The sequence below is a fragment of the Chinchilla lanigera genome, unplaced genomic scaffold (assembly GCF_000276665.1).
Source record: "Chinchilla lanigera isolate Chin_1 unplaced genomic scaffold, ChiLan1.0 scaffold00093, whole genome shotgun sequence".
NCBI classification, from domain to species: domain Eukaryota; kingdom Metazoa; phylum Chordata; class Mammalia; order Rodentia; family Chinchillidae; genus Chinchilla; species Chinchilla lanigera.
Genome location: NW_004955494.1, coordinates 7,133,550 through 7,152,122, shown reverse-complemented (window position 1 = coordinate 7,152,122; position 18,573 = coordinate 7,133,550). Strand labels below are relative to the sequence as shown.

The window sequence follows — 18,573 nt, the reverse complement described above, 5'->3', positions numbered from 1 at the left end:
CCAAAAGGTGACCTCAGCAGAAGAGGACTTTAATAATCAAGTAGGTAGGATGACCTGTTCTGTGGCTAGAGATCAACCTCTTTCCTCAGACACCCCTGTCATAGCCCAATGGGCTCATGAAAAAAACTGCCCATGGTGACAGGAAGGGAGGTTATAAATGGGCTCAGTAACACAGACTTCCACTTCCCAAGGATGACCTGGCTACAGCCACTGGTGAATGCCCAGTCTGGCAGAGACCAGAGCTGAGTCCCTGATACGGCACCATTCCCCATGTCTCTGGGGGGTATTTCCAGAGATGATTGGTACTTGGGCCAGCAAAATGCACGGGGAAGACCCACTGTGATTGTGGGTGGCACCAGCCAAGAGACTTGCAGCCTGGGTGAAATACAAGGGAAAGTAAAATGAAGTTGCTGCGAATTTTTTAGAAGCTCCATTCTGCTTGAACAGGTTCCTCTTTTGCTACTGCTGCCGCCTGTGCACATCAGGCTGCACTGTCTTCAGCTCTCCAGGGCACACTCATTCCAGTGACTCTTCGGGCACCTTCCAGGTGTTCATTCTCAGACTGGCCCTTCTTCCTTGATCTTTCTTTTCTTGTGGCTTCCAGCTTTTTGGGCTCAGCAGCGCTTGGATCTTCCAGCTCTCCAGCACACATGTGGCTCTTGCTGACTCATTGCTTCTGATCCTGTAAGCCTAAGTGCTCAAATCCCCTTGGATAATTATATGTATTTTTCTCTTGATTCTATTGCTCTAGAGAACCCTACCAACATAGGAGGCTATTAGAATAAGCCATCCTGTGGGTCTCTTGGGGGAAATCCAGGGCAAATTGGCTTCCTAGTTCACCAAAGGTTGCCAGTAATTCCAGGCACATGTGATTCATTTGGTTTATTTATTTAGGTACTCAGGTTGAACCAAAGTTTTTATGCTGAGCCACAAACCTTACCTTTTTAAAACATGTTTAAAAACTTGAGACAGCCTCTCACTACGTTGCTAAATTGTCCAGGCTGGGCTCAAATTTATGATTTTCCTGCAGCCTCAGCTGCTTGAGATTACAGGTGTGAACCACCACTTCTTGCTCATTGGGGCCTTTTTATAACAATCTACGACAAGAAGCAAAAAAGTTTTTGTGAGGGGCCAATTGCCATAGGACATAATGCCTTAATAAGGTGGGTAACAGTGTAATAGGGATGTGAGGAAAGACACCCCAAATGAGTTGTGGAAGTGGGGAGTGATCACATTACAGAGTTGTGGAAGTGGGGAGTGATCACATTACAGAGTCAGCACTGATACAGGCCCTGAGACCTGGAAGAACATCAGCGTTCAGAGGTTAACTTGATGTGTTGTCAGGAAGGGTTTGGAAATAGAGTAAAAGGAGAGGCTCTTGCTGCTTGTTGCTTCCTGCCTGCCAAGCCATGAACCATTTCTCCTCTGCAGTGCCACCCTGTCTTCGAGCCAGCTGACTATGAACTGAAACTTCTGCAAACTGTGACCTCTAATGAATCCTTCCTCCTTTAACTGTGGGTGTCAGGTATTTTGTCTTAGCAACAAAAAATGTAACTAAGACAGATACGAAGTAGACACTGGACATACAAACCTGAAGCTTAAAAGAGACCAGATTAGAGATGCAGATACAGAATCCATCAGCAAACAAGAGATAGTATGAAGCCGTAAGATTTCCCAGAGAGAGTATGGTAGGATAAAAGACAGAGGCTAGGCGATGACCAGAGGGAAAACTGCATCTAATAGGTGAGAAAGGAAGAGACGCCCACAAAGGAAATTTAAAAAGAATAACTAGAAAGTAGGAGAAAAACAAAGCATGGTGGTGCTCTCATTCCACAGGAAAAATAATTTCTAAAAAATCCGGAAGAGTGACCATGAAATTTGACAGTTGCCTACTGGTGACCATACTGAGAGCAGTTTCAGTTCCTGATTGCAAAGGACCGAGGAATCCATTGCAAAGAGAAAATGCTTATAAATTTAATGAGAGTCTGAGGAAGGTGCCGGAAGATCACGAATTCCTTCATAGAAAGTGAAGTAACTTACTGAAAGGGAAGTGTGTGGGCTTAAAGACTGTTCGTGGGGTGGGGTGTGTGATAGTTGTGCAGAGAAAGAAAATCTTTGAATACTACTTCCTGCCAAATTCCTACTCAGTATTATTCTTTTTCATGCTGAACTTTGTGAAAAATCCTTTCATTTCCTCTTTTTTGGTTTTTTGAGACAAGACCTTGCTACCTACTTCAGGCTGGCCTTGAACTTACTATGTAGCTCAAGCTGGCTTCAAACTCACAGCCATCCTCCTGCCTCAGTCTCCTGAATGCTGAGCACGTACCATCACGTCTAGCTTTCTGCCTTCATTCTTTAAAAACCACCTTCACTGTACTTTGGCATTTTTCTACATGTAACAGTTACTTTAAAAAAAATTACCAATGACTCATGTTTTAACTCATGTATAGTTTACATCTGATATTATTTGTTTAAAAGGAGCAAAATGGAGGATAGATATTGGGAAGGAAAGAGAACAAGGGAAGCGTGGGGAAAGGGAAGGAAGGAAAAAGGGATTTAAAAAAAGGATGGAAGAAAATATAGAAACTAAGCTTTTGTAAGTGGGGAGGAGAACAAGGGTTGAAGGGAAGAGAGAGAAATAGGAAAAGAAAGAAGAATTAAGGTGTATTATGTACAAGTACAAATTCCCTATGATGAATGCGATCATGATGTATGGCAAACATGTACCAATAAAAATTAATTTAAAAAAGAGTAAATTACTTGATATTATTTTTTGGGAAGTAGGGTATTACAAATTGAACATAAGGCCTCAGAGATTCTAGGAAAGTGCTCTACGACTGAGCTACACTCCTAGCCTTACGCCTTATTTTTTTCTTTTAGTTTTTATGCCTGATATTCTTAACAATATACTCTGACTTTGTCTAGATAATATGATTCTGATTCCTAACAGTGAGATCAAGACATAAGCTGTATTTCCTTCCTACCTCAGTAGAATGTTGGAGAGTTAATAAAGTGAGATTATAAGGGACGCAGACCACATCTGACATAGTAGCTATAATTATGTCATCTTCCCAATAGAATTGTTGCAAGGATTGAGTGAAATAATGAGGATTAAATTAGATAATGTATATAAAATTCTCCCTCTCTCTTTCCTCCCCACTCCTCCTCTCCTCCCCTTCCCTCCGTTCCCCTCCCCTCCCCTCTCCTGCCCTCCTCTCCCTTCCCCTCCCCTCCCCTCCCCTTTCTCCTCTCTAGGCGGCCAGAGATAACCTATCACAAAAACAGATTAAAAAGGCAGGGGGTGTGGTTCAGTGCTCCCTGGGTTCCCTCTCCAGCACCACAGAAACACACAAGCGCCCCACCTGAAAAAGAACCCCACCCAAACACAACCAGCCAAACAAAACTTTTATGTTGGGAGCCGGGAGGGAAGTGTTTCATGTTCTTGAAGCTAGGCATTTATTCCTCTAGTTTTGTATACATCTTAAAGTCTCACAATAAAACCTATGATTTGTTTTGCTCTATTTATTTGTGTGGACGACGCCGTACAATTGTAAACCAAAATGTGAGAAAACTTAGTGACACCCCTCTCCACTCCCCAAGGTAGGGAAGGAATGCAAGGAAGACTTGATTTGAAATAGAAATGATTGGAATAGTAGTATAATATCATAAGTGGCCTTGTATAATATCATAAGTGGACTTCATGCTAATAACTAGTCTCAGAATATCGTTTTCTAGTTCCTAGTCCATCTTTTTTCACCAGAGCCGTCCAAGTTCACGCATCACTAGAAAACTACAAATCCCAGGGCGCATCGCGCGCGAAGCGTCACAGCGAGGACCTCGCGTCTCTGCGCGGGTGGCCCTCGCCCCGTCTGAACTGGAATGGACCCTGTGAAAATCGATGACTGCGACTCAGAGTCTATTGGGAGTGCCTGGGTCTGCGCCGGTACCGCTGGCAGGGTACAGCGTGGTGCCTTTCTGTGCAGGCGTTGTCCCGGGCAGCCCCGTCCTTGCCTGGGGCCTCCATGCGGCGGGAGGCCCCATAGTGCGCCTCCAAGATGGCGACGCCGTTGGCGGTAAATTCGGGTGAGTGCGGCCGGGGAGAAGGGAGCCGCCGGGGAGAGCGGCGACAGGTTCTTCAGTGAGAGACCTGGGCTGGGGAGTTCCTGGGAGTCCAGACTCCCCCTTGTGCGCGGCGCCTGCTTGGTCCCGGCTCCGGGCCTAGCGCCCTGCCCCTCCCCAGTTTGAATGGCGCGCGCTGGCCCGCCGGCTCCGGCCCTCGCGTTGGAGTTTGAGAGGCGCGGGAGAGGGGCACGGTGCGCTCGACCCTGGCGTGCGGATCGAGCCGTCCAAGGCTGAGCCGGGTTTCTCCTATCCTCCAACTCCATTGTGCATCTGAGGCCCAGATTTCGCCCGTATGCATGATTCCGAGGCCAGAAGATCTGCGGTCTGCCCCAGCCCCGAGCGGAAGCTGGAAACTCACACCTCCGAGCGGGCACGCGGACCCCTCTCGGGGTGCAGGGGCTCCTCCAGGCCGCGAGGCCACGCTTAGGAAACCTCCAGCCGGCCGGTGGCGAGGAATCGGGTGTCCCGGGCTCGGAAGATCTAGCTCTGCGGCTGGGGTCCGCCCTAGGCGCTCCTGCACTTTTGTGGCCGTGGACTTTCGGGGTGAGGCGGAATCTAGGGAGCAGTGAAGGAACTACGGGAGAATGGGATGATTCGAAATCCCCGGGACGCTCGAAAGAGTGGCTGCGTTTTGATTGTCACAGTCCTTGGAGAGTGTGCTGGCTCTTAGTAGGCGGAGCGAGAGTGCCAAAAAGCCCTGCCCGGGGCTAAGCGGTCCTGTAAACAGAGCTTTTCCTGCTTAAAATCAGTCCCTCAGCTGACTCGCTGAACTCTGTAGGCACCTTTAGGAGAATTTCTGTGCGGTAAACGCTCGTAGAGAATCTCATTCAAGAGGACTCATCTCCTGGTACTTTTTTTGATTCTGTACAGTGATTTGCGTTTTGTTTTGATTTATTATTGGTTCTACTTTCCACGGGTCTGGGCTTTGTAAGTCAAGTTGTTTTAGAACGCCATACGTTATTTTATAATAGTGGGGGTTATGCTTGTTAAGCACCGACTATCTCCCAGCACTGGACCTAGTGGTGTACTTGCAGTGTCTCGTGCCCTTTATACCCCAAGAAGTCTTCGTCCGCCCCTCACTGGGGAGTGAACCCAAGGCCATAGTACTGAGCTAATTCTGAGTATTGAGCCCACTTTTTCTTTTTTTTTCCTTTTTTTTTTTTTTTGGTTTTTCTCCGGTACCGGGAACCGAACTCACGACCTTGCGCTGAGCTCACTTTTTAAAAAAAGTTTTATTAGTGCATGTTTTCGGTCCATGCAGTGTACAGTCATTTTGGGGCGTGGTTACATGTACACAGCATAGGTTTGTTTCTTCTCTTTTAAATACCCCCACCCACTTTTTATTTTGAGAAAGGGTCCCGCTGAAATGCACAGGTTGCGCTTGAACTTGTTATCTTCCTACCTCACCCTCCCAGAGTGTTGGGATTACAGGTCTGCATCTAGACTCCTGGCTAGTAGCTACTGTTAAATATGTTACAGATTTACGAATAGAGGCTTTGTTGCTTAAGTAATTTACCCAAAGTTAAACAGAAACGTAAGTTACTGAGAGGGGAAAAGTCTCCCAACAGCTGTAAGGAGGCAGCATTGCACAATAAAGCGTAGTAGTAAGAGTGTTGTTTGTGTGCCTGCTGGGGTTTAAGCCCACAGCCTCAGAGCCTGTGAAGCATGGGTTCTGCCGCAAGAAATACTCCTATCCCAGCTGTGGGCCCCTACCCTGCCTGGCCCTGGGGATCTAGGGTCTTTTGCAGAGGTACCTCCCCAGCCTTCTTTTTTGGGGGGGGACCCCTCCTATTCTTTATTTTGAGACAGGGTCTTGCTTGAATTTGTGATGTTCCTGCCTCAGCATCCCAGAAGGGTGAATTTAGGATTGTAGCCTGGTATGGTGACACAGGAGGTTATGGCTGGGGGCTCTCAAGTTCACGCCTAGCCTGCGTAATTTTAGCAAGATCTTGTCTCCCAGTAAATTTGGGTGTTTTCCCAATCCTGCCTTTTTTTTTTAGATGTGAGGGAAGGGAGGTGAGGCAGTTACTTGTATTGAGTGCCTGTGATATGGCAGGTTTGTAGTGTGTATTTTACCTAGTTTTCCTCATCCTTAGGAGCAGATGGTGACCCACTTTTGTATAAAAGGAAACTGAAAAGCAGTTCTTTAAAATCAATCAATCAAGAAAAGGTTCTTCTCATTTTCAGTCACATAACTAAAAAGGTGGTAAGACCAGGTTCAGTTGACACTCCAGTCAGGATTTATTTGATTTTTTTATTAAGAAAGCATATTTATATTGTTCCCTGAGAATTTCAGTAAACTGTGCTTTTATATTTTTGTTTTCTGTTTGTAACTTCTTGTATTAAAAAGTAGCCACAAATGGACAAGTCGACAGTGACTTACATTATTTTCCACATGTATGTTTTGTTTGATGCTGGTTTTATTTCTTTTTCCTTTAAGCTGCCAGTCTGTGGGGTCCTTACAAAGACATTTGGCAGACAGTGGGAAATGCTCTCTGGAGAAGACAGCCTGAAGCCATCCACCTTCTGGACATGATTTTGAAGAAACACAGACCTGACTTCATCTCATTGTTCAAAAACCCAGTAGGACATTTTCTTTTTTGCTTCTTAGATTCACCTTTTTTTTTTTTTTTTTTTTAAGGTCTAACGTGGAAGTAAACTCTTAATGCATGTAAATAAAATGTTACCTGACCTGTGCCAGTGGTTCAAGTTTTCTTTTAAACTGACTTCTCCTGGGAGCAGTTATTGTCTTCTTTTTGTTTTCCTTAAAAGTTACTACTGAATTTATCTTGGGTAATAGATAGACTTAATAATATTTAAAGAAAATTTGAGATATTCAGTATATTCCAGAAATACTAGCTGTTTTAGAATTTCTGACCTACAGTTAATGTAATACGCCTGTGTTTTATTATTTATTTCCAGATACATTTTTGCATGAGTGTATAGTATTTTATAAATTGTGTTAGCTGATACCCTTTGCAAATAGCAATAAAGTAAATCAGTGTAGGGGCTGGGGATTTAGCTCAGCGGCAAAGCGCCTGCCTGGCAAGCGCAAGGTCGTGAGTTCGGTTCCTGGTACCGGAGAAAAACTTAAAAAAAAAAAAAAAAAAAAAAAGTAAATTAGTGTAGGAAATTCACTCTTTACTGTTTAACAGTTTGCTTTTAAAATTTTCTGTTTTGAGGTGGCATCTCTCTAAATCTCTGGCTGTAGCTTGTGATCCTTCTGCTTTAGCCTCCCAGAATACTTGCATTTGTGTATCACCAATCCTGGCTTGCAAATTTGCCTTTCTATACTAAGCTGACCATCCAAGAACCGCTTATGGGATATGTTAGAAGATACGGCTTTTGAGATTTTGGGGCTTTCTTTAGTAGAAAGAGCCCTGGCAGCAAGCCTGAGAGCCAGCTGAGCTCCAGTCTGGGTTCTACCACTAGACTTGTGTGTGACCCCCAAGCAAGTTACCTGATTGAACTCGATGCCAGATTTCCTGTGTGTCATAGATAATCTGGTTTAAATCACCTATATACTTTTGTTAAGATTTTAAAAAGTTTTTCTTGAGTTTATGTAATGATCACATTCATTATAGAGAATTTGTACATATGCATGGTATATCTTAATTCTGTTTTTCCCTTATTCCCATTTTTTGAGGGTTTTTTTCTTTTTTTTTTTTTTTTTTTGTCTTTTTGAGACAGGGTCTCACTATGCAGTTCAGGCTGGCCTTGAGCTCACTTTGTAGCCCATTTTGTTTTTGGAGACAGGGTCTTGCTCTATAATTGAGGCTACCCTTGAACTCACTATGTAGCCCAGGCTAGCCTCAAACTCATGGTGTTTCTCCTGCCTCAGCCTCCTGAGTGCTGGGATTGCAGGCATGTGCCGCCACGCTACGCTTAAAATTTTAAGATTCTATGTTTTTAAAACCCTGAAAGATTGTTTTCTTTGCTAAGTTGCTAAATTTTTAATTTTTATTAGTACATATTTGTGGTACTAATTTTTAAGATTTCAGTTCTATCAGGTAATTTGGTGCTACATGTCATTTGTTGAACATTTGAATAAAAGAAAATCATATGAATTTTTGATATCAACAGGCTGATTTACTCTTGACATATATTTTGTTATTTTCCACTTGAAGACCTTAATGTTTTTATGTATTAGGTATATAATTGGAAAAATTCTTTGGAAATGCAAAAAATAAAGTGCTATTTTGTATATTTTCTCTTTATTTTGTAGTTCATAGTTTAGCAGAAACAGTTTATTGAGAAAGTAGTACTAGGCTAAAAGGTTGAAGGCAATGCAAAATGTTGCCTCATAAAGGTCTACTTCTAAGATCATCTGATAAGAAATACTTGGATTTACTATGTTATCAGTTTGTATTATGAAAAAGGTCTATAGCTACCATTGTAGGAAATGGGCTCCAGTGTACTATTTTCATTACTTGATTATAATTTTATAGCCAAAAAATGTCCAACAGCATGAGATGGTTCAGAAAGCCAGTACCGAAGGAGTTGCCATCCAGGGTCAACAGGGAACTCGACCTCTTCCCGAAAAGCTCATTAAAGAAGCCTTTATTCTCAGCGACCTTTTTGATATCGGGGAGTTAGCAGCTGTTGAACTTCTCCTTGCAGGTAGGTTGACATTTAACTGAAACTGTAGTAAGGCCATGCTGAATTATAAAGTTATGTGCTTATAGTTTTAAAATACTGTATTGTGTAGATTCCAGAATAGCTTCTGGGGGTATAAATTATTTGACGTAGAGATAATTGACAACAGCATATTCAGAATTTCTTTTACTTAGCTTTGGTTCAAGGGAAGGCTTTAGCTTAGTGATCAGAGTTGTTAAAGATAATTGAACTGCTTTAGGGTAGGCTTTTCGTTGCTAATGCACTAGAAATTCAGTGCATTCATTCAGGTTTGTGCATGATTCAGTTACAGGCTGGAAGGAATTGGGTTAGTTAGCTTGACCTTGGATTGTGCAGAGAAATCTTCACAAAGATGGTAGGGTTTAAGCTAAGTGTTGCAAAGTGGGTAAACTTACGTCAGGTGAAATAGAGGTGCTTAGAAGATAAAGGCCATAGGCAGAAAAAGTCACCTGTACCTGGAGACAGCAAGGTGACCGATTTGGAGATCCAAAGGGAGTACTGAGGAGGAATGAGAAGGGGAAGGAGAGAAGGGAGTGGTAGGAGACAAACTGAAACTGGCAGGGTGTGCTCAGTAAGACAAAGTAGGGGTTCACTCAGAGGCACGCGGGTTATAGTGTTAGTAACCACAAAATGAAAAAGGTTCTTTCAGAAAAGACTGGGAGAGAAAATTTCCAGCTATTTGAAAGATTTCATGTTAGCAAAAGCAAGGGCATTGAACAAAATTGGATTCAGTAGACAGCAGTGGGACCAAAAGATTCACACAAGCAAAGGAAGTCAGAGATGAAAGTGAAATGGAGAGTTTGAAAAGGATGGAATTCACGTTACTGCATGGGGGTGTGGCCATTTGTGCACAATGTGCAAGGAGTGAACAAGGAGGTGGGGAGATGGGTGTTTGAACTCCTCAGGCCCCTTCAACTGGCGTTCTGTGATTCCTTGAACTGAACGCTGGTGTGGTGATTTTCCTTTTTTTTTTAATGTAGTGATTGTTTGCTAAATTACTTCTTACTGTTCTTGCCTAGGAGAGCATCAGCAGCCACATTTTCCTGGCCTCACGAGAGGATTAGTAGCTGTTCTTTTGTACTGGGATGGAAAGCGATGCATTGCCAATTCCCTGAAAGCCTTAATACAGTCTAGACGAGGGAAGACGTGGACTTTAGAACTCAGGTCTGCTTAATGCTTGGGATTTCAGAGCTTCATTTGAAATTATTTGGAGAAGTACAATCTTAGAAATGGTACAAGCTTCCCCTTAGTATGTACAGTTTCAGTAAAATATGTAACATGCTGAGTGATATACTTCCTACCCTTCAAACTAACATAGCAGTTTAAACCTACTTTATTTTGTTTATAAATAATTATGTTCACAAGGTTACTGAAGCTCAGTGATCTAGAAGGATAAAAAGAATGCAGTAGTAATCCTCTTGTTTTCAATAATGTGTTATAGTCAAAAGAGCGTTTGCCCTGTTATTGTGGGGAAGTAGAACCATTAATCGATACAGCTTTGTTTCTTTCCCTTACAGCCCAGAGCTAGTTTCCATGACAACACGCTTTACAGATGAGCTGATGGAGCAAGGACTGACTTACAAAGTTCTTACTCTGGTGTCACAGATTGATGTAAATAATGAGTTTGAGAAACTACAGCGAGACAGAGGTCTGGGCAGTGAAAAACATCGCAAAGAGGCAAGCATTCAATGAGATCAATTCATAGGTTATCTGTATCAAATCCCGGGCAGAAAAAGGCATAACTCAAAGTCTTATTATGTGGGCAAAAAAAATTAATCGTGCGTTTCAAAGTATGTAGTTTTTTTTTTTTTTTTGGTTTTTCTCCGGTACCAGGAACCGAACTCACGGCCTTGCGCTTGCCAGGCAGGCGCTTTTGCTGCTGAGCTAAATCCCCAGCCCCTAAAGTATGTAGTTGACTGTGTCCATGAAATTGACTTCAGATTATTTCAGTTTCTGTATAGTCATTTATGTGCCATACTAGCTTTTTCTGGGATGAACTCTTTCAGGAATTGGTCACCCCAATTTCTAAAGAAGTTAAAGGGAAGGGGAATAAATAGGATTTGTTCAGAATCTCAGAGATGAGATTTTAGGATCACTTGAGTATTGATATAGGTTGATTTTGTTAGGCTTTATAAACAATAGCTTGCACTTTGTAGTAAGAGTAGGATTCACTGTAGTTTATTTAAATTGATTAATCATGTATTTTTATTTCTAGGTTTCTGATCTCATCAAAGAGTGTAGGCAGTCTTTGGCAGAAAGTCTTTTTGCCTGGGCTTGCCAGTCTCCTTTAGGCAAAGATGACACCCTCCTCCTTATTGGCCATTTGGAGAGAGTTACAGTGGAGGCCAATGGCTCACTGGATGCAGTGAATCTGGCTCTTCTCATGGCACTGCTGTACTGTTTTGACATCAGTTTTATAGAACAAAGCACAGAGGAACGAGATGGTACTGATTTTATACCTTTATTTTTAAAAATTTTTTAAAAATACATTTATTTTTAAAAATCAGATTTAAAAGTGTGGAAGTATCGTTCAAGAAGGGTGACGTAAGATCACATTTAAGGCTTGGATCATAGCTCGGTTAGAGTGCTTGCTTACCGTGTACAAGGCTGAGTTGGACTCCAGCACCATGTAAAACATCCAGCTCTTTTGTTACCCTGGGATTTGTTTCTTTATAGCTGTGGAATGGAAGTGATGAAGGTTATTTAATATGTGTTCATGAGGGGCTGGGGATTTAGCTCAGTGGCACAGCACCCGTCTGGCAAGCACGAGGTCATGAGTTCGATTCCCGGTACCAGAAAAAAAAAAAAAAAATATGTGTTCATGAGGTACACGTGCCTGTAACTTGCATCTTTATTGTTTATTGACATGTTTAAATCCTTCATGAAAAGATAGAATTGTGTTGAAGTTCTATAAAAAATATTTCATCTTTGACTTACAATTTTTGTGAGGTACATAAAACTTCAGATAGTATTTGTATTTTAGAATTATATGTAGAAAAATGAATGACCTCTTTTCTAATTTCTTTTACACTTACAAAAACGATTCAAAGTAGTACGATTAAAGTTTAGTCTATTTCTTCTTTCACTTAGTTTGTATACAATGTTTAGCAGTAGTATACTTTTTGTGTGGTAAACACTAATGTTAATTAGTCTTCTTTTCAGAAAATGCACAGGTTTTCTGACTTAAGACATTCCTTTGTGTCAGGAATGAGGATTTATGGACTCTTTGGGAGTGTCCTCTATTTTTGTGTTTTCAGATGTGATTCATCAGCTTCCACTGCTGACAGAGAGACAGTACATCGCCACAATACACTCTCGTCTTCAGGACTCACAGCCGTGGAAGCTGCCTGGGCTGCAAGCTACTGTTAGGCTCGCCTGGGCACTGGCACTCCGGGGAATTTCTCAGCTACCCGATGTGACAGGTAAATTGTAGGTAATTTTGGTAAGAGAAAGCAGTGTCAGCATTTAATGCAATTTCTAAAGAGGTGTTTTCTTTGATGTGTGTAATAAGGATAAGCATAGGAAGATGATCTAGAGTTATATGAGAAGAAATTTGGGAAGGTAGTAGTGGAGTACTTTTTTTCCCCTCTCATCTCCCAAAGTAAATTATATGAATTACTTACCTTTTTTTGATTGAGTGACAAAGCTCTTTCGCCATTTTTTTCTCTTTTATGAGACAGGGTCTCGCTATGCAGTTCAGGTTGGCCTTGAACTCACTTTGTAGCCCAGGCTGGCCTCAAAACTCACACCAATCCTCCTGCCTCAGTCTCCCAAGTGCTGGGATTACAGGTGTGCACCACCACGCCTGGCCTTCTTTTACCTTAGAGTAAGAGTTTAACATTGAAACAATGGTATAGCATTCTTTTTTTTTTTTTTTTTTTTTTTGAGGTTTCAGGAGTTGAACCCAGGGCTTCACTCACACATGCTAGGCAGCACCAGCCCTAAATAAAATATGTTTTAAATTAAAATTTACTGTAAATTTTATTTTTGTATATTTTCCTTCCTGATTTGTTTAGACAAACTAGTTTTTCACATTGTATCAAAATTAAAATTCATTATTTTTCAAAAGAAGATGCTTGGGTTTTAGAAAGGAAATATGTGATTAGTCAACAGATGTGGAATTGTGACTTTAATAATGGATTCTTTGTGCCATTTTGATTCATGTAGTTTGGTTTTGGTTTTTGTTTTTGTTTTTTTGAGACAGATAATAGCTCTCTCCTGTCTGTATTACATTGCACATCTCTAAATTAGTTTTCATCACTCGTTATTATAAAGAGCATGGATTTTTCTATTAGTTTTTCAGTAGTTCTTTGGTGTTTATGAGTCAGCTACAATTGTACATAGTCTCATTTGTGCTTTATACATGATAGAAGGGTGAGGAGATGTCTGAAATATGAGCCATCTGCAGAATATTGTGGGATAGAACCTGAACTAATGACTTTTCTTCTGTCTTCTTTTCTAAATATCCTTCTAGCACTGGCTGAATTCACAGAAGCAGATGAAACAATGGCAGAGCTTGCAATTGCTGACAGTGTTTTCCTGTTTCTCACTGAATCGGTAGTGGTGTCAGAAAATTTCTATCAGGAAGAATTTTATCTTCGTAGAACCCATAATCTTATCACAGATTTCCTTGCACTTATGCCAATGAAAGTAAGTATAATAATGTAGGATGAGTGAACAGTGTGGAAGAACTTTTATAAAATAGTTTAAAACTGATTTAAAATGAATATAACCTTCAGTGTAGAGTGAAATTTGACAATACTACAGTTTGTAGCTCAGGAAGATGAAATAATATAAGCCCTGTTAACTGAAATAAATCATCAGGATGAAATTCTTTTTTTTTTTTTTTGGTTTTTCTCCGGTACCGGGAACTGAACTCACGACCTTGCGCTTGCCAGGCAGGCGCTTTTGCCGCTGAGCTAAATCCCCAGCCCCCAGGATGAAATTCTTGACATTGAGAATGGTTAATGATGAGAAAGTAATACATGAGTGAAAATGCTTCCTTGGGTAAAATATTAACAAGCCCCTGCTACCCAAGGGATCGGTTCTGCCCTCTGGCTGTGAGTTCCGTAACTGTAGATTCAACCAACCATAGGTCACAAATACTTGAGAACAACAAATTGCGTTTGTACGGAACATATATAGCTTCTCCCCCCCTCTTGTTATTTCCCAAGTGTTATACCAGCTATTTATATAATTTTTGCATTGTATTTTAGATATTAGAAGTAAATTAGAGGACTGGGGATTTAGCTCAGCGGCACAGCGCCTGCCTGGCAAGTGCAAGGTCGTGAGTTCGATTCCCGGTACCGGAAAAAAAAAAAAAAAAAATTTAGAGATAACAAAATATATGGGAAGGTACACATAAGTTATGTGCAAATACTACATTATTTTAGATTAGGGACTTGTATGTGTGTGGTTTTGATATCTGATATATGTGGGGGAGTAGGTTGGGTTGCTGAAATCAGGCAGGAGACCGGTATATATATTTTTTTTTTTTTGGTTTTTCTCCGGTACCGGGAACCGAACTCACGACCTTGCACTTGCCAGGCAAGCACTTTGCCGCTGAGCTAAATCCCCAGCCCCGAGACGGGTATATTTTTAATATGATTTGGAAGAAGTACAGTCCATGAATGCCGAGGGATGGGTATATTTTTAATACGATTTGGAAGAGGTACAATCTAAAATTCCATTTTATAGGTAATTGTTTATGGAATGTTAATTATAGTGTATAAGTGGGTTTCAGTGTAAATGCAGGCAAAGTAATGGATTTTAGAAACCAGTACAAAGGCTGTTTTTAGCAGATGGCCTGTGATGTACCTGTGATCCCCAAAAGGGTTGTTGGAGCCGCTTCGCATGGTCTTTGCCAGTATATGTTGTGTGTGCCATCATATGTCAAAGGAGCCACCTAAAAGGTGGTAGGAAGTAAATAAAAAAGCTCCCTTTTTTCTACTTATTTAGTGTATATGTCGTAAAACTACTTTTTGATACACAAATTTAAAAGGAAGGATTTACATTTGTAATATATTACACAGGTCTGATACCATACCCTCTGAAAAACATAAAGCAAGTGGAAAAAGTACCAAGAATGGCAAAAGCAAGGCGTCAGATACTTGTTACTTAATGAATCAAGTGTTTATTGAGTTTCTCCTGTGATCCAGGTACTATGCTAGATACTGTGAAGAAAACAAATAAGGCTAGTGGTGTTGCCCCTGGGCTCAATCCCCAGCACCAAAAAAAGATAAATAAGTATACTTACTGCCTGCCAGCAAAGAACTTAGAATCATTGTAGAGATAAGATATACATGTAAAGAAAAATACAGCTTGTAACAGTAAATGATTGAGAGGTACGGACAGTTAGATGGCTTTCTTTAGCTGAGTGGCTCACTCAAGGGCTAGAATGGTCAGAGTGTCCTAACAAGTAAGTTGAGCTCACTCAGTGCTGACTCGGAAAGCTTGAAGGACTTGACAGATGAGCATCGCAGAACTTTAGGACTAGAGAAAGGCTAATCCTTTCATTATATGTTTGTAGATATGAACCCTTAGGAAGTTTAAAGTTTAGAATTTTTCCCAAATTAATAGGTCAGATGAGACTTTGACTATAGAAAGATAATGAAGATAGAAAGATGAAGGATACTAAGAGGAATTTGGATAGAAGAATCATAAATGGCTTGGGTAAGAAGGTAAACAGTGAATTTGTTTACACAATTCTGAGATAGTGGAGTTTCTTGAATAGATACAGAATTTATTCTGTTTTTTTTTTTCCTTTTAAAGTATTTGCGAACCCAGGACCTGCACACTAAGCCACAGCCCTATTTTACTTTATTTTATCTTACTTTATTTTATTTATTTTTTTATTTCGGGACAGGGTCTTGCTAGTTGCCCAGGTGGGCTGTGAATTTGCACATCCTACTGTTTCGTTGCAGGGATTACGGGTGTGTGCCACTGTGCCCAGATAGGTTCTTTTCTTAAATGCGCTTTTGTAGTTTGCGTGTTAGTGAATATGTCCACGTCGTTAAAATTATCAAACTGATGGACATAAAGTCATTCGTAACTTTCCTGGATTGTAACTTTTGTTTCTATAGGATCTGTAGTAATATTTTCTCTATAATTCCTGATATTAGTAAAATGTGTCTTTTCATTCATACAAACTTGGCTAGGGGTTTAGTAATCTTATGTTTCCTTTGAATCAGCTTTTGGCTACATTGATTTTCTGGTATTTCATTTTATGGTTACTGATTTGTACTTTTGTATTTTCTTCTTTTTGCTTTGATCTTAATTTACCCTTTTTATTTCAGTGCCCTACCCCCTTTCCCAGAAGCACTCTACCAATGAGGAACATCCCCAGTTATTTTTATTTTTTATTTTATTTTTCTTGAGCTTTTGAGACAGGGTCTTGCCATGTAGTTCAGGATACCCTTGAATTTACCATGTAGCCCAGGCTGGACCCAAGTTCATGGCAGTGATCCTCCTGCTTGTCTCCCAATCCCTCCTGGGGTTACAAGCATGCGCCACCACACCTGGTTGTTTGTATTTTTTATTTTGAGACAAGGTCTTGCTAAGTTGCTAAGTTGCCTTGTTTGTAGCTCAATTATGTTTTGGCTAGAGAACATACTTTATAGGATTTGAGTTGTGTTGAGGTTTCTTCTATGGCTCGGAATATGGCCTGTCTTGGTAAATGTTCTGTGTATATCTGAAAGGAACATGTATTCTGCTACTGTTCTATGGATTGTTCCATAAATATCATTTAGGTTAAGTTGCTTGATACTGTTGTTCAGGCTGTCTATATCCGGGCTGGTTTTCTGTGTACTTTTCTATTGAGTATTGAGGGGGAGTGTTGAAATCTCCAGCTGTAATTGTGAATTTGTCTGGCTGTGATTTCTTTGTAAGGAAGTGGCTTATTTCTGTTGGCATCTAGTTTAGACAAATGTTTTAAGTCTGTGTGGTTCTCAAGCAGGGTTATAATGTTCTTCACAACATGTGAGAAATGGGTAGTGCTAGTTTTGCTTGTTACAGTTACTGTAGTATGGTTATTGGTTGGTAGGTGGTTCCAGAAATGCTGAATTTACTATCTTGTTCAGAATAATCTAACCTAGTGAAGAAATTTTCTGCCCAAAATGTCAGGAATATCCCCATTGAGAAACACTGAGGTTAAACTCATGTTTGTTCTCTGAAGTTTTAAGATGCTGTAAATTACAGGTGGTATGTAGCAGTAACATTCCTAGCATACTTTTTCACATCACTAAACAATGTTATTATTGTATGTAATCACTTTAAGACATTTGCTTAATTTCTGATTTCATTTCTATTAGCGCTTATATAAGAAATGTACATACTGACCATGTCTAATAAACTTAATAGGTGAAGCAACTGAGGAATCGGGCAGATGAAGATGCCCGAATAATTCACATGAGTGTGCAGATGGGTAACGAACCGCCCATCTCACTGAGGAGGGATCTGGAGCACTTAATGCTCTTGGTAAGCTTTTATGTCACACAACTTGTCATTTCTTTTTCCTCGCATTATCTTTTCTTTTGCTTTGGAAAATTTCAGCTCTAGTGTTTTTGAGTCCACAATGAAATCCAACATGAAGATACTAAGTTATGTTAAGGTGATGTTTTAGCTGCAAGCATGTACCCACAACCTTTGTCCACTCTGCAGATGGGTGAACTATACAAGAAAAACCCTTTCCGCCTGGAGCTCGCCCTAGAGTACTGGTGTCCTTCGGAGCCTCTGCAGACTCCCACTGTGATGGGTTCCTACTTGGGAGTGGCCCATCAGCGACCCCCTCAGCGCCAGGTGAGTCCGTAGCCCTTCTGTTTTTATATTCTGTTACGGTAATTGGGAGTTGTGAAAACATGGAAGGTGTTCTTCCTGATGTTATTGTTGTTAACACAAATGTCCACTGACGCCACAGTTAAAAATTTATACCTTTCTCTTTATTTAGGAAGAATTGAAACCACTAAACTTAGTGTCTGATCATTTTGTTTTTTTTGTATTCAGCCCTTTATTCATACTAGATATATATCAAGTTGTTAGAGGCACAAAGGCTTCTAATCTATTTATATATCACTTACTTGAGTTTTATTTTAGTATTTTAGTCTGTCCCCTATTAGGTCTAATAAGAACCATTGTTGGTAATTCCTAACAAATTGGGAAGATAAGAGAGGTATGAGTATTAAAGGAAAAGGCTTAGAAGTTTTACTTGGTGACTACATGGATATTAGCTTGTGGATAATGTAGGAAGAGTCCATTTTCCATCCGGAATTATCTAATTATGTTGTACAGGAGTAAATGGATCGCCTGTCAGTATTCATGTCTTGGGTGATTTTTTTTTTTTTTTTTGGTTTTTTTCCGGTACCGGGAACCGAACTCACGACCTTGCACTTGCCAGGCAGGCGCTTTGCCGCTGAGCTAAATCCCCAGCCCTGTCTTGGGTGATTTTTGTTTAGAAGTTGTCATGCTACATGCTTTGTTTTTTTCCTAGAGTCTAGCAGCAGATGACCCCTCCATATTGTATTTATTAGATTTGTTTCAGTTTTTTTTTTTTTTCATTTAAAAAATGTTTCAGAGAAGGCTATATGAAAACCTTTTACTGATTAAAATTATTTTTCTGTAGCCGGGCATGGTGGCACACACCAGTAATTCTAGCACTGTGGGCTGAGATAGATGGTATGCTTGAGCCCAGTCTGGGCAACTTAGAAACTTTGCAAGAGTATCTCAAAATACAAAGTCAGTGCAAAGACCCTGGGTTCAATCCTTGGTACCACACACACATATACACATGCACACACGCAGTTTCTGTTCCAAAAAATTTGA

General features: G+C 40.7%; 1 protein-coding gene across 3 annotated transcripts in view; it reads left to right on the top strand.

The window, feature by feature from the left end:
* Positions 1-3,858: 3,858 nt before the first annotated feature.
* Nup205 (nucleoporin 205kDa) overlaps positions 3,859-18,573 on the top strand; it is a 64,115-nt gene continuing 49,400 nt past the window's right edge. For 2 of the 3 annotated variants that reach the window (XM_013504999.1, XM_005405474.2), the window contains exons 1-10: positions 3,861-4,083; positions 6,563-6,705; positions 8,571-8,742; positions 9,777-9,921; positions 10,275-10,434; positions 10,973-11,201; positions 12,015-12,179; positions 13,232-13,407; positions 17,116-17,232; positions 17,416-17,553. In XM_013504999.1, the coding sequence (XP_013360453.1) occupies positions 4,056-4,083; positions 6,563-6,705; positions 8,571-8,742; positions 9,777-9,921; positions 10,275-10,434; positions 10,973-11,201; positions 12,015-12,179; positions 13,232-13,407; positions 17,116-17,232; positions 17,416-17,553 (1,473 nt within the window). In that variant the 5' untranslated portion in view covers positions 3,861-4,055. Of the gene's footprint in view, positions 4,084-6,562; positions 6,706-8,570; positions 8,743-9,776; positions 9,922-10,274; positions 10,435-10,972; positions 11,202-12,014; positions 12,180-13,231; positions 13,408-17,115; positions 17,233-17,415; positions 17,554-18,573 lie in introns of all 3 variants that reach the window. The other variant, XM_013505000.1, reaches the window with a different exon arrangement.